Source organism: Vanellus vanellus (genome assembly GCF_965231255.1).
Source record: "Vanellus vanellus genome assembly, chromosome: 5".
In the NCBI taxonomy this organism is placed as follows: domain Eukaryota; kingdom Metazoa; phylum Chordata; class Aves; order Charadriiformes; family Charadriidae; genus Vanellus; species Vanellus vanellus.
The window spans coordinates 52350870-52372513 of NC_138910.1; the positions used below are offsets into that span (position 1 = coordinate 52350870).

General features: G+C 44.3%; 1 protein-coding gene across 1 annotated transcript; it reads left to right on the forward strand.

Annotated features, from left to right (window-relative positions):
• TMCO1 (transmembrane and coiled-coil domains 1) lies at positions 1-20740 on the forward strand. The gene is made up of 7 exons (XM_082484387.1): positions 1-127; positions 1716-1793; positions 5253-5312; positions 8907-8953; positions 9562-9629; positions 14948-15092; positions 20404-20740. Exons 1-7 carry the CDS (start codon positions 58-60, stop codon positions 20500-20502), a joined length of 567 nt encoding a protein of 188 aa, XP_082340513.1. The 5' UTR covers positions 1-57; the 3' UTR covers positions 20503-20740.
• Positions 20741-21644: the final 904 nt, after the last annotated feature.

Sequence of the window (21644 nt, forward strand, 5' to 3'; positions counted from 1 at the left end):
GCGGCGGCGTTACCGGGGTACGAGGCGGGAGGGGGGTGGGGTGGTGGTAGTAGCACCATGAGCACCATGTTCGCCGATACCCTCCTCATCGTCTTTATCTCCGTATGCACCGCGCTGCTGGCCGAGGGTGAGTGCCGGGCCGCCATGGGGCGGGTGGCGGCGGCGTCCGTCCCGTCTCCCCCGCCCCTGTCCCCCAGCGGGCTGGTGGGGCCTGCCCGGCTGGGCTCTGGCGGAGCGAGGAGGTCTTGGGGCCGGTCCTGACCCGGTGTTGCCGTCCGCGGGAGGCACGGGGAAGGCCCGGAGGGGCTCGGAGGTGGCCGGGAGAGGGCTGGCGGGAGGCTGCTCCTCGCCTGTGCCGCGCCGCCTCCGAGCGCTGGGCGGGAGCGGGTTAAAGGGCGGGATTGGGGTCAGTGGAGAGGGTGGGCGGAACGGAGGGGACAGCAGGTGTCGGAGGAAAAGTAGGACACTGAGGGTGTGAAAGGAGGTTCAGTTACGCAGGGTCGCTTGAGGCCTGGCGCTTGGAGGCCGATCTAGGTAGAGTGTAGGCACCCCGGAGGGCAGCAATGAATAACTCTTGAACAAAACTTACCTTTGATGCAAAGTGGTGAGAATTGGGTTGGGTTGGTCTGGAAGGAGGAAGGCTATGGGGGCTAACAGTTTTCAGTGTGGCTGAAAGAGGATACTGGTAGTTTTCTGTCGCTCTTGTGGGAAGGACATAAAGAAATTGCCTGAACTTGCGATGATGGTGACTTAGACTGGGTGCTTGAAAAGCCTTTTTAAATGGTAGGGTGTTGAAATGGGTGCAGCTTTTTAAAGACAGGTTGGCTAGATACTTTTTGGAGTAGTCAGGGGCTGCTCCCTTTTCCTGACACTGAGGTATATTCTAAAATCTTCTTTGTACCAGAGCTGCAAGACACTGTCTGGGCATTCAAGGGTAGGGATAGTCCCAGGTAGAATATGATACTTGGTTTTTAGGAGTCCTACTGCATTGCGTGTGGGGTTAGATGGTGTACACACCTGTTGCCTTTCACAGTACAAAGCTGTGTTGACCTCAGAAGCATCTACAGGGTTCCCTTCTCTGCAGCTGGTCTCAGAAGCACAGTCCTGTTGTCAAACCAAAGCCAAGAAAAGGACCAAAAGCATTATGTAGGAGCTTAGATTAAACTGTTTGCAAACCACTGGTTCTGTGCTTGTGGCACAACTTATTTTGATCATGTTTGAGTGCAAGGAGTTAGACTGGAGAATCTCTTGAGGTCTCTTCTAGCCTAGTATCTCTACTTGCCTTTTCAAAATGTGCTTCTACTAATGGGCAGGTCCTGGTAGGAGTGTGCATTATTCCTCTGGTCTTAATTAGGTCCTATGAAAATGCAGAACACAAAGAAGTTTATTGCCTTAATCAACTCCTGGTTTTAAGGTGAGCAACAGCTGGTAAATACGACCATGAGGGAACTGAATGACTCCCACAAAACAGCAGTGCTCAGTAAGATAGCCAGTAGCTTCTAAAGATATTTATTTTATAGGCTCATAGAACTTGAGAAGGGAATTGAAGGAAAGCGATGATATAGCTTTATGGTAATTTGTGGTACCTTTGACGTATTATAATGTGGTTTTGTAGATATGATGTATGTTTTTTTGCATAAATATTTGCTAACTTATATCCCTATTATTGCAAGTGGTCTTTACTTATCTAGTTACTTGCTGAGTATTTGTTTCAGGTATAACTTGGGTGCTGGTGTACCGAACAGACAAATACAAGAGATTAAAGGCTGAAGTGGAAAAACAGAGCAAGAAATGTAAGTACTTTTCAGGCATTAGAGAATATGTCTTGCTGTTCCTGTTACATCCTGCTTTAGCACATGTCAAATTGAATAGAGTCAGTGCTTTGAGAAATTCCTGCTGCCTCCTCTACTAAGGGAGAGAACTTTCTTTAGCTTGGATTTCATAGGAGCCTAATTTTACAAGTTACACAAATCCATACTGAGAGGACTTACTCCTGTCCTTAATTCTTGTCTTTTGCTGGAGGGAAGGTTAGTATAAAGACCTGTTGTGTTGTCTGAATTGCACCTCCTCTTTATGGAGGACAGGAGGGAGTAAGATCAGTACTGGGATCTTTTTTTTTTGAATGTGAGTAGCCAGTGTCTGTGTAGGTAGATTCGTTTCGGTGCCTGAAATAAGTTCAAAGATGCAGTTTCTGCTTTTCAAGGGCAGTGGAGAATTTGAGATCTGTAGTAAGAAAGAACTAGGGTTTCGTAATGAATACTACGAGAGGAAAGCGTAATAAGTGAAGAGTAAAAGTGATGATTAATGGTGGACAATGAGTAAAGACAAAGTCATGATAGAAATGTCTGAGCTATCAGCTGGTATAAAAATAGACTAATGTAAGCTGGAAACAAATAGAATTGATTAGAAAAAAAAGTCCCAGGTTACTTCCATAGAGAAGGGATCTGAGAGGCCTGGGAGGGATTAGACAAAGGATGAGGGAGGAAGGGAAAAGGGAACAGAGGGTGAGCAGTCAGAAGATATGCATCAGATATTAAGAGGAATGGTAAACAGGAGGGTCTGAGGTGGAGTTGTTCAATGGACCTGTCTGTATTAGAAGCCAAGGAGCAGAGGAGAAATTCAAACTCAATTGTATGTACCCTACCCAAGTTGCAACAGTAAGAGACAGCACCCAGCAACTAGGGCCAAACCTGAACTGATTTTACCTTAAAGATATTTCACCATGATGTCACCGCTCTTAGTGTGTGAGAGAACAATATTACCCAAGCATGTTCTTTCCAGACTAGTTTATTCCAGCCTTCCCTGGGGCAAAATAAACTGAAGAGTTGAAGTATAGTCATGCTTGTGTCACAGCTCCTAAATTAAGGACTTTTGTCATCACAGCAATATTAGGTGGGGATCCCATCTCTGTCTCCTTACTTAAATCCCACCTATTTGGTTGACAAAAATGTGTAGGGTAGAACTAGCCCCAGAAGAGCAAGTTGGAGAAGTAGTTGAAACCCAGCTGAAAACTTAGAGTTAATGTTCTAGTGTGCTTGTGCTGTGGAGCTCCAAAAGCAGTTAGCAGGGCTTAATCTCTGGGGCTTAATGATTGCTTTAAGGGTTCAATGCTCTCTGTTTTTATAGCTCTCATGATATCTAGGCTATAATCTGTGAAGGGAAAGATGTTTCATGCATCTCAATTAGTTTTTTAACTTCCTTGTTTGATTCCCCATCTCCAACAAAAAAAAAAGTAAAACAGAATAAGGAGTCACTAAAAATTCAGCTTTTATTTTGGTGTTTTTTTTTTTTTTCCCCTCCTGTGCTAAGGACAGCTGGCTGACCTGATGGTTTACAGACAACTTGCAAAGTAGACCACTTGAGCCACACCTTTCAACTGTTATCTAACACATCTGAAACAGGAAAAAACACATTTAAGATCTTTAAGCTCTCCCACGAGAGTCCTAGCAGTCTTTAGGATTTGCAAAAACAAATGGACCAAGAAGTGTGCTTCAGCAGACATTGTTACTCGCAGTCCTTAGTTTCATCTCTTCCTGTCCTCTGGTTTCTATTGAGACGCTCAGCATTGTCTGAGACTGCTGCAGAAATTATAGTAAGTGTTCTGAGGCAAATGTAGTGGTAAATTTGCACAGCTGAAGGCTGTCTCTAGAATTCCTGCTGTGTTGTGTCATGTATGTTCCAATGGACAGGTTTGTGAAACTGTCTGACTGTTATTTGTTCTGATCGAACCACAAGGGAATTAAGGCTGTAGAGTTCCTCAGGGTTGGCATAAGGCTCGATAGCACTATCTAAAGTGAAGCTGGGATCTGGAGCTCTCTTGTTGGGCTGGGAGCAATAGGTGGGCCTGAAAAAAGTCACTGTTCTCCAGTTGGGTTTAGAACTGAGGGCCATGGGGTTATGAGGACTAGGGTTGGGATGGACTGACTAGGATCCCTCAGCTGGATTTGGCATAAGGAAGGTTATGGAGAGAGCATTTTGTGAGCACTGGATGTGTTGTGTCATCTGGCACCTCTCACCAGCATTCCCTCTGAGTAAACTTCCCTGTTTTTTCCCCTTGTCCTAGCCTGCCCATCAGAGATATGGTTGTTCTTTGGAAAAAAATAATTGTCTTGCTACATTACCACAGCAGAGATGATGATTAGGGATCTTGTCTGGGCTACTGTTTTCTTAGAAGTTGTGACTGACTTGCATATCACAGGCATTTCAGAAAGCAGCACTACAAATCCTTGTGTGACTTGGAAGGCTGTCTGTCTTTAGTTCACCTGTGATTTGAGATCAAGGCTGGAAGATCTGTGCTGAGCTAGTACTTTATATGGGAGAAGAGTTCTAATGCTCAGGTCTCTAAGCTGATTCTGTGAGCGAACAAGGAGCTCAGTCTATTCATTGATAGAGTAGATGTGTTACAGATATGTAGGCTTTGGAGTAAAAAAGGGCTGCTTTCTGTTGTTAGACCGTAGCCATGCCTTCTCATCCTCCCTTCTTGTACTCTTCTTAGAGGTCTTCAGTTAAAATGTCTCTTACTTCCTGGAAAAGCCCTTCAGAGCATTTGCAGATGAGCAGCCCATTTACTGTGTTCTAAGTTCACTATGCTGGCTTTATGTTAGCCTTTTTTGCTGCAGTGGTAATTGTTTGCAGATGCTTGGTGAGTGTCTGATTTGGGGTTTTAGTAACTTTTTGCTTAGGCTCCCACTTTAAAATATTGGAAATGCTTCAGTACTAATTAATTGAAGAATGGAGAGGCTGTGGCTGACTGCTTGGACAGCATTTCCCCTGAGAATGCCTGCCTGTGAAGAAGGGATGTACAGGAACACAGGCTTTCCTGTATTCTGCTTCCCACTGCAGATAATCAGGGAGCAGAGCTTGCCACAAAGCTCTTTTCATTACACTTGCTGAATCAAAAGTACTGTCTAGTACTAATGACAAATCAGCAAGGGTCGTTTAGCCAAAATTGACCCCAGGCTGCTCAGTTAACAATGTAGTAGGCTCTTGACAGAGTTTAAAATTAACCCCTTAAGTTAAATCCTGATGTCTCATCCAGGTTTTTGAACTCTTTAAAAAATTATTTCTAGGTGTTTGGTGGAGTCAGCCTTGGTGGTTTAAAACTTGTTGATTCTGAATATGTTCTTAGTCATATCCAGCTTCCTTTTGTAACTGTGTTCTCTAAAGGAATAAATATTTTGTTTGGTATGTGAAAAAGGGGTGGTGGTATCCCTATGCAGAAATGATAGAATATCTTTCTTTTCACTTGGCAGTGGAAAAGAAGAAGGAAACAATAACTGAATCAGCAGGCCGACAGCAGAAAAAGAAAATAGGTAAGATTGGGAGAGGGGTGCGGTGCCCTGAGAATGGGGGAAAGTTGAGAAACAGTTATGGAAGCGATCATCCTTTTCTTGCTTTCAAAACTATTTATTTGAAGTGGTACTAAATCTGATTCTTGGCCTGATGATTGGAATATGAACACTTTTGCCTTACTCTTCCAAGATGGGAGACGTCTAGCCTCCTGAGGGCTTTAGTCAGAAGCAGGGAAGGGCAGTATCACTGAGAGGAGCAGCACTTGTTGCTGAACTGATTGCCTTTCTCGTCCATTTGAGCCTTTGTATGCATGACTGTTACTAACTTCTGTTGTCAAAGCTCTTTGTTGCAGTGCGCTGTCAGTTTGCAATAGCTATATGACTGTACGGTTGTGATTTATTTTTTTTAATCTTTTTTTTCTCATTTAAACACTTCAGAGCTGAAGGTGCTTGCACGTTAACTGTAACTGCACTTAGATTTATTTCAAGTTTGATAAACTAGTTTTGCTCAATTTTAGGTAGTGATTTATTTTTCCATTCTTTGTTGTTGTCAATAAGCTTAAGTCTTTCTGGGTAAAGTACTCTTTACTAAACTATGCAAGAACAATGTGGTCGATGTTTAATGAATGTGAGCTTTAGAAAGTTCTGTTTTCTGCAGGACTCGAAAGTAAAACGTGCAGCAAAGCGCAGTTAAATTATCACAGAAATTGTGGCAGGAACACTTCTCAGAGCTCCTGGGAGTTGGTTTCCTCATTCCTCTGTAACACCAGGTAGCTGGATTAGTCATTTGATCTGTACAAAGCTTGGGAAAAATTATAAACATATCTTCAAACAGTTCTTCCTAGGTATAAAACCTGTTATCGCTAGACTCTTGAAGGGACAGGAGCCAAAATTCTTCCTTTTGTGCATTTTCAGTTCTTATTCATCTCATGCACGGATTATTGAAGATTACTACTTGGTAGATAAGGCAACTTTTTAACATTATGTGCTGTTGTTACATATGATCACTTTTGAATGTGTAGCAATGACATTTTTGCAGGCCACTATCCAAGCTATGTTCCTAGCAGAGAATATTTTACTTGTGCTTGGACTAAACTAATAAACAGTAGAATCTGAGGAATTCAGATGCTCCACCAATTTTTTTTAACACTGAAATAATCTTGTTTTGCAAATGAAAAACAAAGCACAAAGGGACTAAGAACAGAACTTAGGAAATGACCACTGATTTTGTTTGCTGTGATGCTTGCTGGCCAAGCCTAAGATACTGAGACTTTTTTTTTTGCGAGTGCTGCATAACTTCAGTGTCTCATTTGTTTCAGGCGAAGCTGAATTCTTAGTGTTTTTGAAAAATCCATCCCTAAATGTCAAGCTGGACATCCAGAAAATGACTCACAGCTGTTAAATGGTTTTGAAGTCTCTGATCCCAGTGACTTACTGGATGTCAAATCATTCTGCAAGATGTAGCATTGTTGTAACAGCAAATTTACTTGTGCTGGAGTTCCTCTAAATTCTACCATTCTAGTTTGTTTTTTTAAAAAAAAAAAAAGCTGAGGCTTTACTGATAAGTCTCAGCCGTGGTACAGACCTTCCTCAGTTGCCATCTGTTTTGTGCACAGAATAAGGCAGGAGGTGTGTGTATGATATTACTTGGTTTCGTAAGGGATGAATCATGCATATGCACAAGGAGGTAGGGTGAAAGTTGCATGGGAAAGCTTAATTTGGTGTTTCCTACTTATCAAACTTTTGAAGTGTAAGGTGAACCAACTTTGGTCACATTGTGTCTAAATCACTTTTCACGCTGCTGGAGCAGGACACCTTTAACATCATAGTGCAGCCTTCTGTCATTTTGGCTTAAGGAGTGTATTTGTTAGCTTAAACTTTGCTACTGCTTTCTGTGTCCATGTGCCCCTAGAAGAAAAGACAGTGACGTTCCCAGGGTTCCACATGAATGCTGGGTAGACAACAAAATAAAAAAAAAAAAACCACACCCAAAACAAACAAACAAAAAAAGCCCAAAACTAATGCTGGCAAATAGTATTATTACTGTATCCTTGTGGTTTGTGTTCCAATGAGCAGAATAAGACTTTGGACTCCAGGGTGTTGCTTGTTGACCTGGACCTCTTTCTCTGTGCCTATGCCCAGCTATATAGCAAAGTACTTAAATGCTGCTTATGTATGACTTGGGCAGGAATAGACTGTTTATCTAAGGTGGTAGGACACCCAGAGCCTGTTTTGAATTTGTAGAAATGGGTGAGAAACAGGTCAGGTGTATCAGGGGATCAAGGCTGTATTCTTTATCCCTATGTAACCTTTAGCCCATCTAAATAGATGGTTAGTTATTTATCAGAGGGAAAAATCAAGTGTTTGTGCCAAATGTGATTCCTAAAGAGCTGGCCTGTGGTTGCTGAAATGTCCCAGAACAAAACTCTCCACCTGAGTCAGGAAGCAGGTGTCTGGAAAGTTCCTGCTAGAGGAGATGGTTTGTAGTTAGGAGCAGTTGAAAATATCAATGAGGATTCTAAGAGATTTGATAGGGGTGTTGCTATTGCTTTGCATAACACTTGCTGAGAATCCCTGTATTTAGTGGCTTTTAATTGGGGCTTGAAAGATAACTGTTGGGCTACCTGTACTGAAACTTCAGCTGGGATACACTGGATAACTCTTGTGCTGCATAGTCCTTGACAGTCCTGCACCCCACCCCACCCCCCACTTTCTTAGCTCATGCTGTTCTTTAGATATTTCTTCATTGTCCACATCTTTAGTTCAACCAGGTGTTGCTTCCAAGCCCTGGCTGCCCCTCTGGATCCTCGGTATGAGAGGAGCATAGTGGACAAGGGATGCTGGGGATGTGGGACAAGAGGCATGACAGGTGGTGGATAATGCTCAAGGCCAGAGCAGCCCTCCAATGAGGGGCATGGAAAATGCCACCCCAGAAAACTGGGCATCTTTGAAGTTTGTGGTGACTTCAGGACAGACTACACTTCCAAAGTAGTGTATTATACTATTCTCTGCAAAGCATACTATTACATGAATTACTGAAATTCATGTAGAAAATATCTTTCATCTTTGGAGAATCTTTTAGTTGTGACAAGGGTCCAAAATTCATTACTAAGACCAGCAGGATGTTAGCCTTACTGAGGTGCAGCTCCTGGCTCTGTGTATGGTTTTGGAGTCCCTTCTGATACCTCCAAAATGAAATCCTTTCTCATGTAATGTATGTATAATGGTGACCCTGGTGTGCAGCAAATTGAGACTGCTGTCTTTTGGAAGTGTGATATAGAGGCACTGTCTCTGTTTTCTGGCAACAGTGTGTGTGCTGCTGTGTTAGTTGGTTGAGTTAGCAAATTTGACATTCTGTGCATTTCTTTCGAAAGTGCTGAATGTGTGATTCTAGCCTCCTCCTCTTTTGTGCCTGCTTTGCTGCATGTTGCTGTGGTGAAGCAGTTAGCTATGTACAGTTTTTTACTTTACTGTCTGGCATAGAGAGCTGGAGTTGGTTTTGGAAGTATTATTTGTTTGGAGAGCCAAGAAGGTTAAGTCTTCCTGGAAATGAAAACAGTCTGGTTTCTAGGTTGGTATAACTGATTATAACTCTTGTTGTTTTTGTCTTTCCAGAGAGACAAGAAGAGAAACTGAAGAATAACAACAGAGACTTGTCAATGGTAAGAAAACTAAAGCCAGTTCCTGATTGCTGAAGATTTCAGTTAGCTTTTCAACAGCAAGACTTTGTTCAAGTGGCAAACATAGTGGCTTTTCTTCCTGAAAGGTCCTTCTGGATTGTCTCTAATAGCTACAAATTTTAGTATGAGCCACAGAGTTCTCCAGCGATTACTGCCTCACCTCATGCCCAGCCTTAGCTATTTTCATCTTTTTAAGTCTCCGCGATGTTTTCAAAGTAGAATTAATTTTCCTGACTTCATCTTGTAAGTTCTGTCTTCTTAGTGATCCCCTGCTGATTGGTTGTGTAGACTTAAGGAAAAAAAAAACCAACCTGTGGAAGGTTGGAAGGTAACAGGACAGTTCTTGAACTCCCTCCTGAAGCAGCTCTTCACATCAGTGGTCCACTCTGGCTGCCTTTGTACCCAGCTGTTGACCAAACTTCTCTTTAGGAGTTGTCCAGTCACTTTTACAATCCCTCTGGCCTTCTGGGTCATCTCTTTTCCATCTAGATTCCAGTGATGCTGTACAAAGCCTCTTCTTAAGGGTGTGAGCCCGTAATCCCTCAGCGTAGGCCTGTTGTTTTGATTATCTCTGATTTTTCTGCTTGCAGGTTCGGATGAAATCCATGTTTGCCATTGGCTTCTGCTTCACTGCATTGATGGGAATGTTTAACTCCATGTAAGTATCAGCTTTCGGGATTTTTCTTAGATTTTCATGGCAAGTACGTTCTCTACCTTCCCTCTATCACCTGAAGTGTTACAGTGACAGAGTCCATCCAAGAACCATAACTAATCTGTATAAAATGGATCAATATTTCACGTGAAGATGCAGTTTGATTTGTATGTTCTGCTCAAGAGGGACCACTGCATGCTGAATGCGATGAAATTAAACAAATTGCATTCAATCTAGACACAACTCTAACATCTTTTCTGCTTGGGAACATCTTGATAAAGGCAGGATTGGTAGATGTCAGGTAAGCAGCTACAGTCTTCAGGTTTGCTATAATAGTGTGACCAAAGAATGCTCATGCAAGCAAAACTGGGTCAGTACCCTTGCCTTTAGAAATGAGCTGTAATTGCAGAGTTTGTTCTTGCCTTACTTGAGGTGATTAGAATAAAGATACTAACAGATCCAGGCATGGGCTGTAATCTTCCTTTGCTTTAAAAATGACCTGGGATAGGTTTAGTTTTATAAAAAACAAAGTAAAAAAAAAAAAAAGACCAAACTGGTTTGCATGGTTTGCATAGACAGCTTTGTTTCAGGCATGCAAAACTGCAAGACTGTGCTTGACTTTTAACATCGCAAGACCAAATCAAGTTTTAACTTCCCATTGGCTATTAAATCTGAAGATGGTGTGAATATGGTTAGTATAACCTTTGGGATGCTGCTTAATATCTGAGTAATGTACTTGTCCTGCAAACATGAAGTTTCATTCTTGGGCACCAAAACCTTTGGCCTCTGTGCTGGCAGTCCCTAGGATACAGTCAATTGTTATTTTACTGCAGATCTGTGGGTGGATAAACTGCAAACAGAGGATAACATAATAACAGAAGTGCCACTGTGTGGACTCTTTATTTGTTGGGCTTAGTCAGACTTCAGCATCTAGCAGTCTCTGGAATGCTGTGAAATTGAACAGAGGAACACAGCACTAGAGGACTTTAAAATTTGGGTACAATCTTGAGTCACTGATGTCTCATTTAACTGCAGCCCTGAGTGGGGATGGAGATGTGTCATGAGTCATGTACCCAGCAACATAGTGTCGGGGGGGGGATTTATAGTGCTGCATCTGAGGCCTTCAGGTGCTTGCCTAGCTATTTGGGTGCAATACAAACACCACCACCACCCCTGCCCCTGAAACAGACTGAAAAACAAACTAAAAAGCCCTGCCTTACTCTGCCCTCTTTTCTAGAGTGGGAAGAGGCAGTTCACAGTATGCTATGACTGAAAAGTGTTACAGGACTTTAAGGTCATGAAGAGCTTTAGGAAGGAATTTTGGTTAAATCCTGTGTGGCTCTTCTTTCCATAGATATTAACCTAAAAGATGAGTTCAATGGTTTCTTCTCCTTTAAGACCACCAAGTTTACTTGTCTTGTTCCTCTTCTGAGGATTCCTGCTCACAGAGACCATGCTACAAGCCACAGAGTTGACATGAAGGTTTTGGGTGTATCTTGCCTTTATCTGTCCCTTTATTTAAAGGGAACATGTACATGAACAGCAGGAGTATGCAAAGAGCTCACTGATTATTTGAATTGAAATAGCTTTCTTGCTAATAGCTGAGGCTATTGAATTAAAATCTAAAGATTTGGCTGTCTTGCCTTTCATAGAATCATAGAATGGTTTAGGTTGGAAGGGACTTTGAAGATCATAGAGTCCTAACCCCCCTGCCATAGACAGGGACACCTCCCACTAGACCAGGTTGCCCAAGGCCGTGTCCAGCCTGGCCTTGAACACCTCCAGGGATGGGGCCTCAACAACCTCTCTGGGCAACCTGTTCCAGTGCCTTACCACCCTCAAAGTGAAAAACTTCTTCCTAATGTTTAATCTAAACCTGCCTTCTTCCAGTTTGAAGCCATTCCCCCTCATCCTATAGCTACATGCCCTAGTAAAAAGTCCTTCCCCAGCTCTCCTGTAGACCCGCTTTAGGTACTGGAAGGCCGCAATAAGATCTCCCTGGAGCCTTCTCTTCTGCAGGCTGAACAGCCCCAACTCTTTCAGCTTCTCCTCATAGGAGAGGTGCTCCAGCCCTCGGATCATCCTCATGGCTCTCCTCTGGACACGCTCCAGCAGGTCCATGTCCTTATGTTGGGGACTCCAGAGCTGGATGCAGTACTCCAGGTAGGGTCTCACAAGAGTTGAGTAGAGGGGCAGAATCACCTTTTTTGACCTGCTGGCCGCACTTTTGATGCAGCCCAGGATACGGTTGGCCTTCTGGGCTGTGATTGCACATTGCTGGCTCACGTTGAGCTTCTCATCAATCAGCACACCCAGGTCCTTCTTCTCTGGGCTGCTCTGCAGCCATTCCCTGCTGAGCCTGTATTTGTGCTTGGGATTGCCCCGATCCAGATGTAGGACCTTGCACTGGGCCTTGTTGAACTGCATGAGGGCCCACCTCTCCAGGCTGTCCAGGTCCCTCTGGATGGCATCCCTCCCCTCCAGCGTGTCTGCCTTGCCAAACAGCTTGGTATCATCAGCAAACTTGCTGAGGGTGCACTTGACCACACTGTCCATGTCGCTGATGAAGATGTTGAACAGTACAGGTCCCAGTACTGACCCCAGAGGAACACCACTCGTCACTGCTCTCCATTTGGACATTGAGCCATTGACTGCAACTCTGAGTGCGACCGTCCAGCCAGTTCTTTATCCACCGAGTGGTCCATTTGTCAAACCTATGTCTCTTCAATTTAGAGACCAGGATATTGTGTGGGACAGTGTCAGATGCTTTGCACGAGTCCAGGTAGATGACATCAGTTGATCTTCCCTTGTCCACTGCTGCTGTAACCCCTTTGTAGAAGGCCACCAAATTTGTCAGGCATGACTTGCCCTTGGTGAAGCCATGCTGGCTGTCACCAATCACCTCCTTGTTTTCTGTGTGCCTCAGCAGAGTTTCCAGGAGGATCTGCCCCATGATCTTGCCAGGCACAGAGGTGAGACTGACTGGCCTATAGTTCCATGGATCTTCCTTGTTTCCCTTTTTGAAAATAGGGGTTATGTTTCCCCTTTTTCAGTCAGCAGGAACCTTGCCAGACAGCCTTAACTTATCAAATATGATGGCCAGTGGCTTAGCGACTTCATCTGCCAGTTCCCTCAGGACCTGCAGATGTATCTCATCAGGTCCCATGGACTTGTGCACCTTCAGGTTCCTCAGGTGGTCTTGCACTTGATCTTCACCTACAGTGGGTGGTTCTCCATTTTCCCAATCCTTGCCTTTGCATTCTGCGTCATGGGTAGTGCAGCTGCAGTCCTTGCCAGAGAAGACTGAGGCTAAAAAGTCATTGAGTACCTCACCTCTGTCTCTGTCCTGGGTAACCAGTTCTTGCGTTTCCTTCTGGAGAGGGCCCATTAGGGCTAGATAGCTAAATTTTTGCTCCTGATCTCACTACAAGGTAGCTAGTAGATTTGTATCTGAATGGCAGCTTTGGTGGATTGTACTCGCACTGTTTGATAGAATGGTTTGATGGAGTTGGTTCTCGCGTACTGTCATTCTCTTGATATAGCATAAAGAGCAGCTGCTTGTGTTGGAAGGAGAATGCTTCAGTTATGAATTCAGGAGGCTCTTACGCGCTCCCTCTGGGAGGCTGCTACTGCCAGGTCATCCATGGAGGTGCTGTGGGTGTGGTATGAAAAGGAGGAAAAGGGTGGCTGACACCTGCAATGGCTGTAGCCTTATTTGCTTGCCTTTCCTGTTCTTGAATGAGTTCATTGCTCTGGGGGACAAAAGGAGCAGGAATTACATGGAAGTTCTGTGATGTGCTGCCCTTTGGACAAGTACTATGCAGACGCTGCTGCTCTGGCTGGGCACCTCACCTTTGCCAAGTGCCAGCTTAGCCAAATTGGAAATGGCTGATGACTGGCTTTTTTTCTTAGCGTGTCAGTAGTAATGGGGCAGCGGGGTGGACCATGCTGGAAGGATATGTCAGTGTCAGGAAGGCTGATTTAAACCCAAAGAGCAGAACGCTGTGCTGAAGATGAGCAGCTGGTTGTACACTAGGGCAGTGAGATCTGTAGCAGTGGTGGCCTTCAAGCAGATGGGATTTGTCCTGGGAGAGGAATTAGTTTCTGGGTGTCTCAATTTTCTCTTGTCAGAAACTTTTTAATGCAAATACTTCTGTGTCTTACTCAGGCAGTTGTGCATTTTCATACTCCTTCATGATAACTGTGAAAACCTCCTGGAATTAAAAGCAGGTACCTCAGGGTGCTACTGCTGATGTACTTGTCACTCTCGCAGCAGGAATAACGCAGAATTTTAAGCCACTGGGGGATGTTACAGGGAGATAAACATCCGTTCCTAGCTCTTTTGCCAAATGGCCTGTGAGATGTAAACAAATTTGGCGTGTGTTTGAGCTGTAGCTGTGTGAATCCATTTCTACAGGAAAGAACGCTCATTTAGGATCTCTTGAAACAAGAAACACCTGTTAGAAAATCAGCACATGCAGAGAAAATAACATCCAAATATGCACATGCTGATGAGGCATCATACACACTTACTTCAAAAGATTGGGTCAACTGTCTGGGTTGGGAGAAATCTTTGCGAACTGGCCAGAATTCACACTCTGCCTGATACCCTGGAATGTGGACCTGGAGGAGTTCCAGGAACTGGACGGGCCACTTGGAATATGTGGTATCATGCCTCTGCACTGCCTTCATCTTCAGAGCTAATGCAGGGAAGACTGTTAGTATTAAAAAGCATTTTGTTGATGGCTTGCTTAAGCATCCTTCTTGTGCTGAGAAGTATAGCTGCTCTAGAAAAAGAAAAGGTATCTTTGGTTTATGCTCTGATTAAAAAAAAAAAAGCTCATTTTCTTAAAGCACGGAGTCCATCTTCTTGCATTAACAGCGATATAGCAGGGTGATAGTCACCCATCTTGTATTCAAGTGCTGACTGCGATCTGGGAAGTTATCTGCTAAATTTGACTTTTAAATAAAATGCACCAGTAAACTGCAAAACACCAACCAAGATTTTTATGAACCAACAGCTTGTCCAGTTGATCACTTAAATCACTGTGAAACACTTTGGCTCTGACTGTGGCAAAACCGTTATTGAGGGAAGTCTACTTACCTTGTGGATGATTTGATTTGGAGGGCTTTTTGACAAAAGCGTATTTAGCTTTCTTGGTGTAATGTATATAGAGGTGGGCTGGAGAAGGCAGCATGGCCTTTTAGCCTTCCATGTGGCCTTATCTGTTCCGGTGGCCTGTTGAAGATGCTCACTTGTTCTTTTTGTAGCTGAAGACACTCTTTACTGTCCCCCAGTTGTAATCCAATGTGCTCTCTTCCAGATTTGATGGCCGAGTGGTGGCAAAGCTTCCGTTTATCCCCCTCTCGTACATCCAAGGTCTCTCCCACCGCAACCTTCTGGGTGAGGATTATACTGACTGCTCCTTCATCTTCCTCTACATTCTCTGCACAATGTCAATCAGACAGGTGAGTACATTGCTGTGACTCTTGCATGCCTGGAGCAGGGAAAGCACATCTACATCCATAAAGAGGAGTCTGTTACTGTTCAGTTTTGCATATATAATCTTTGATCTGTTTGTGGTTTCTGTGCTTGCCTTCATTCCTATGCTTCGTACTCAAAGCAATTCTAGGTTGGGATCACAAAAACCGCCACTATCCTGGACCAGCGTGGAAGACTTGGCTGGAGACTTGCACCAGGGTGCTGGGACAGTGTTGGCAGAAATGCGTTCCTTTCTTGTGTTTGTGTGTCTGATAACTTTGTGGATTGCTATACCAAGAGATTGTCTCCATCAGAAGCCAATCTAAGTACTGCTTCTTAGTAATTGACTTTTACAGTAGTATGAGAAAAGGGAAGTGTGGCATCTTCAGGGGAAACTCTTGATGTTCTGTAAAGGTTCAATCAGTCTATAAATTTGCTGGAAAAGTGAGGAAAGAGATAAACCTGTTCTTTTGGGTTTGTCCTTCCTGTTTTTGCTGACTGCCTGACTTTTTTTTTTTTTTTTCCCCAGAGTTTTAAGAATCCTACCTTTAGTGTCAAGACTCTGTGTTAGGGACGTGACGCAGAAAGGGGGTCTGCATAATAAGCCGAGAACAGGCTATGTAAAGCTCTCCAGCAAAGCTGATTAGTTCCATCTTTTGAAAAGAGAAGCATCAGTGAGGATAAGGGAAGTGCCTGTTCAGGAAGGCTTACTAGCAGCTTAAGTGGCAGAATGGCTGGTGAAGACAAGTGGGCATTCTCAGTCCAACCAGAAGTCTACTTTGTTTTCCAGATTTCCCTGGAGAGTGCTGGGGATAAGTTAATAGACTCTGGGGGCTGGATGAATGCTGGTGCAACTAGCTGCAAATTATCTGCTCTTCTGTATTTATATTTCCTCTTTCTTTGATTCGCTTCCTGATTCTTGCTGCTTTTCTCCTTGACCGACTTGTTGCTTTTCCTCAGGGGGTGCCAAGGAACTTAGACTTAAAGTAGATCAGTAAAGGGAAGTGGTGTGTTGTGCCAGCTGCTGTCAGAAGTTTGGATGAGCTTGATGGAGCAGCTTAATAATAGAGAGTTCCTTTAGTCACAAAGTGCATGTTAGTGAATAGAATTCTCCATAGCCCTCTATATTGGGTGCTTGTGTTGAAATGTATGTGTCTGGATCTACATGAAAGCAGGTAATGAGTTGTAGAATAAGTTATGTTGAAAGGGTCACCTGGAGGTCATCTGGCTCCAAGCAGGGCCAGCTTTGGAGTACCAGGCTCCAGGGGCTTCCGCATTCTGTTTGCTGCAAGACAAATCTCGTTTCACTTCCCAGTTACTGGAGTGGTGTTTGCAGCTTTGAAAGAAATGATACCTTTAGCTCTTCAGATCATCTTCCAGAATTCCTGGGATGATGTGGTCTGATGCTGTTCCTTCAGGCAATCTTGTCTGGTGCTGCTCTGTTACGCACCTGTTACATGGAAAGTCCCTTCTCTCCAATGCTGCAGATTATTATATGAAACTAAATAGCACCATCAGCAAGACTTTTCTGCACCCATTGGGTTGACCGGGGAACTCCCTTGCTGAAAAATCCCCCATGGATTTTTTTTTTTGTCCAAAAGTATAATTCCTGTGGTTAGGTCTAGTCCTGGGCATTTCCTGATGTTTTCTATTGTGAAATCAGTAGACAGCATGAACTGAGTGGTGCTCCAGTCTAGTTCTGGGCAGAAATGCTGAGCTGTTTGCAGTGGGTTGGGCTTTCAAGAGACGCTGGGGGGGTAAGGGGGGGAAGCCCTTGTACTTGAGAGTTCATGCCAATGGCCCTGTGGAGGACAGAAGTTTATTACTTTGGAGAAGGTTGGTTTTGCTCTGAAGTGTTAGATTGCGGTTTTTGTAGTGTTGCCTTATCTATACGATTGTGGTTAACTATACCTGCAGTTCTCCAGTTGTTAGGCAGCTCAGTTTCTTCCTCCTTGGTACATGGAGGGAAGGGCAGAGACTAGCCACATTAGTTTGTGCAACAGTTAAGAACTGAAGCTGTGATTGCTGGCATCCTGCTCTTGGCTTTATTACTATTTGAAGGAACTTAGGTGATAACAGCACTGGGAAGAGGACTTTGAAGGGCTGTGAGAAGCTAGGGGAGAGGGGAAGAAAGTAATTAAGGGCTTAAAATGGTGCCAAAGACTTGATTTCGGTGCTTTCAATGACCTTGGAGGTAAAAGCTTTGTGACCCTTTGTGTTTCATTTCGTGCAAAAGGGGAAAGCTTCAAAACAGCTGTTTGCCCAAGGGAGGAGAACTGATGTGGGAGTTAGTGTCTGGCTTGATGCTGCTGACACAAGAGGAGAAGGAGTGGAGGTGTACCAAAAGTCAGGGAACAGGTTGTGAAAGAACTAAGGAGACTATACATCCCTCAGCTTTCCCTTAAATCCTGCAGCTGCCTACGAAGGGATCAAAGGCAGGGAAGAGATGTCCCTATGGAGCTCAAAAGTAGAGGAACTTTTGTGTGTGTGTGAAAATAGTGACCTGGAGTGAAATGCAGGGGAGTATGTGAAGGTGGGGAGATTAACTGGACAGTGATTAAACTCCCATTAGTGGGATGGGCAGTAGCAGCATGAGGCAGTCTCTTCATGCGGTCCTCAGGCATGTGGGGGTGATAAACTCTTCAAACACTGACTGGGAAGCTTGCTGCCTGTGACCTGGCCAGCATCTCCCAAAATAGTCAACTCTCAGTGAGTAACTTCCTTTGCGCTGTTCCCAGCTCTCCCTGGCACGTAAATCCTGTCCCCTAGTTCCTCCTGCCTTCCTGTTTGGAGAGGGGAGGGTTGCTGGGAGAGGCCTTCCAAGGGTCCTTGAGCTGTTGGGTTTCAGCTGGGAAAGTCTGCTGCTGGGCGGGAGGCATAATGTCAGGGTTACATCCTCTGTCCCTGCTCCTGTTTCTGAGCTCCCAACCTTCACCTGTGCTGTTTGGGAAGAGGAATATGCTGCTGTTCCTCAGGCGTTTGCTGGTCTTCATTTCCTTTTCACACATGCCTGAACTGTAGATTAGGCTGCTTCTCTCTGAAATGTCTTCCCAGTGGGAAGGGGAGCCAGCAATTATTCCTACTACTGGGAATGCACTTTCCCACACAGCCTGATCTTAGTGTAAGGAACCACTTGCTGCCTTGTCTTTAAAGAGGCCCCTTCTGGATTTGAAGACGAAAGCAGAAGTAGCTCCTGTCCTTCCTGCAGTCATTTGAGGAGAGTTCAGAAGAGCTCGGATGAGGAATTTGAATCCTGAAGTCTTAGAGTTTTCCCTCCCTGTTCCTAAAGGTGATGGTCTTGTTTGTGTTGGAAGTAGGCTGCAGGCCTCCTCGTGTGACATGGTGCACAGCAGACAGGCCAGGTTTCTGCTGGACCTTGCCCCAGCCCTGGTGTTTTTAGCTGTGTAGATTTCAGGATTGCTGTCCAGCAAAACTTGATTTGCAGCTAGTGCTGGAGACTAGCTGCCTTCCACAGCAAGGAGGGGACTCCTGTGGAAGGATAATACTGGAGAGTGACTGTAGTCTTGAATCCACATACAGACAAGCTGTCACCTGTCTTCCTCTTGAAACCGTCCAAGCAGATGGAGCAAACTTTAGCACCACATCTCTTCTCTTGATACTTAAAGGCACAGGGAGGAAGCGGTGCACACTTTGCTTCCATGGATGCTCTGCTAGGATTGCTACTCTGCTCCATGGGTGAGCCGGTACAAAGCTGGTAGGATCCCGATCCTGCCTGCTGCTGACTCTGCAGCACCCCCTGGTGTTGTTGAATCTGCCCATTAGCTGCTTTTGTTTTCTCCCTTCTGTCCATCTCTTGACTAAGGAAGGTCTGAGAAGAGGAACCACAGGAAGGAGTCTCTCACAGTGAAATGCTCTCATATATATTTAGTTGCTGAGTATCAGCCAGTGGGTGATCTATGTAGGCCACAAACTAAAGCTGATTTAATTAATTTTCAAGTGTCCCCCTCCTTTACTTTCATGCTTGTATGTGGACTGAAATCTTCCTTTTTATAATGTTCACCTGGAATGATTTGTTTGTGTGTGTTGTGTTTTTTTTTAACTTAACTACTTTGGAATTATGAAGCTCTGTGTGTCTCTTTTGTTGTCCCCCTTCCATGATCAAAAAGGTCAAGAACTGTATGACCTTACTATCTGACCTATCCTGGCAGGTATTTTGGAGAGGATGCTCAGGTTTGAAGAGAATCCTCCTTCACCTTTTGTTTTCTTGATAGCCAGGCCTCAGCTGGTGACATGTGAAGGACACTTTTCTTTTTTTTCCCTTGTGTCAAATGTCCCTATTTTGCTGGCACTGCATGAACAGCATCTTGAGCTGTAGTTACCTACAGTGAAGGATGAAACTGAAAGAACTGGTAGTTCTTTGTAGTTGTGCTGTTGCAAAATTTAAAAGGTAATTCACAAAAATAAAGAAAAAACATCAAACTTCTAAATATTCTGCTTTGAGATTTTTAGCTAATGCCTAGCTCTGCTACTTAATTCTTTCCTTGTTTGTTGTTTTCCACTGAAAGACTCTGCTTGGATGCAGATGAGGTCATCTCAGTAGTTAGTTTTTGATTTTTGCTACATATGTCCTGTTATACTGTGTGTCTCTGCTGAACCATTGTTCTGCCTGCATCACTAGCATTCATGTTAATTCTGTGCCTAAGCTCCTGAGTTGAACTTGGCACACGCTCTGGTTGCCATGTTGCTGACCCAAATTCTGTCTGCATTAGGAGAGAGCCCTCCTTGCCAGCTTGCAGACCCTCAGGCTCTGATGGCCACCATCAACAAGGGTTTCTGGAATTTGTGAAAACTGAGGGGTGCTTTGGTTCTGCCTGTAAGCAGATGTTGGGAACCTGCTGCTGTGTGTGCACTGCAGTTAAATTGCAAAGATAACTATTGTAGGTTGATTTTAAACCAACCCATGTGCATAGACATTACCGAGGTACTTGCCAGCTGACTGTGTAGTGTGTAGCTAGGGGTGGGAAAAAAAAACCCTCAACCAAAATGTGGATTTAATTATCAGAAGGCTTTTGCTGAGGTGGGGTAGAGTGGCTCAGCTCTATTGTAGCCACTGTGGATAGTTGTGTGGCTCTGTGCTGAGCTCTTTTGAATGTATAGGGATAGAGGTCAAATATATAGTAGCCAGATTGGTAAGGCTATGTGGGTAAGAACCTGAATTTGTTGAAACTAGTGGGAAGATTGTACTTGTAAGGAGAGTTAAGATTTTTTTTTTCCTCTTTTGGTGTTTTCCTTGTTGTAGTCTGACACAATCCTGCTTTTCTTTTCTTGTTTTTGCAGAACATCCAGAAGATGCTTGGTCTTGCTCCTTCCCGGGCTGCCACCAAGCAAGCAGGTGGCTTCCTTGGCCCACCACCTCAGGCAGGGAAGTTCTCCTAAAGCACAGTTACAGCCTTCACTGAAGGTCTGACCAGTGCACAAAACTGCCTTTGGGAGGTAACAAGATGGGATTTTGCACCAGGCTTCACATGTCCTAAACCAGCCTATTCAGTATTGGCCACAGTGTTGGAAACATCTTCTGTATGGAGTATTCTACCAGCAGTTGTTTGCTCATTGAACCAAGAAAGTTCTCGGAAGATAACTTGACCTTTTGTTTCTGAGAAATAAATGGCATGGGCATGTTGATTTAGACGTCTCTTAATTGTGCTGGAAGACAAGTAGAAATACCTTGATGTAGTACACAGTTAACTTAATCTGCAGCATGGAAATCAACTTGAGTAGTGAGAATAAGATCTGTGAAGTAGAGAACTTGGAAAATTCAGAACAATCATGCTGTGAAGTGACTCTCTTGTCTTAGACATGCTGGCTATAGTCTTATGTAGTTGGGACCTGGGCAAGTAGGTGTGCTTAGTTTTCCCTTTGCAAAACTTCCAGCATAGAGGGTGAGGTTTTTCATTGGCTCAGGTGTCTGGAGGCACTGGAACCTGCCCCTGTGCCAGGCTGACTTTTTGGAGTTTGCAAGTATTTATGGGCATACTGTCGGCCTGTGTCATATTGGCAGGGTAGAGCCCCACAGAGATTTCTGCGGCATTATGCAGCTTTTGTAGAAGTCACTTGCCGAGGCAGAATCTGCTCAATTACAGAAACAAACCTGGCCTTCAAACTTTACTTGAGTAAACAGCTAAATTATGCCGGTGCCATCTACTGCTACTGAACCCTTTATTGCCTGAGTGGTTATGACAGCAGCATTTTTGTTCCTGCTCCTTGGTGTATTGCTGAACAGCCTGATGATCAGTACGCATCTTAGAAGGCTTCCTTCTTAGGCCAGGCAGCTCTCTGCTCTGTCTTCTGCTTTGCTAAATAATTCTGTTTCAGCCCTGTTGGCTGGAGTCCACTCACCTTGTTTAAAAGGCGAGGGAATAACTCATGCTGCCACTCTCAAGTGAGGCCGGGATGCTCTACCCACAGCAGCTATTGATTTCTTGCTTTTGTGACCAGATGTTTATCATGCGGTACCTCTTCCCGGGAATTTTTGACTAGATGCATGGCAAGAGGATAAACCCACAGCATATGGCAGTGTG

Bases quoted from the DNA above. Each gene is read 5' to 3' on its own strand.
- TMCO1 (XM_082484387.1), top strand. From the start codon at position 58: ATGAGCACCATGTTCGCCGATACCCTCCTCATCGTCTTTATCTCCGTA. The intron at 128-1,715 runs GTGAGTGCCGGG...TATTTGTTTCAG, and splicing joins CACCGCGCTGCTGGCCGAGG to GTATAACTTGGGTGCTGGTG. The intron at 1,794-5,252 runs GTAAGTACTTTT...TTCACTTGGCAG, and splicing joins GGAAAAACAGAGCAAGAAAT to TGGAAAAGAAGAAGGAAACA.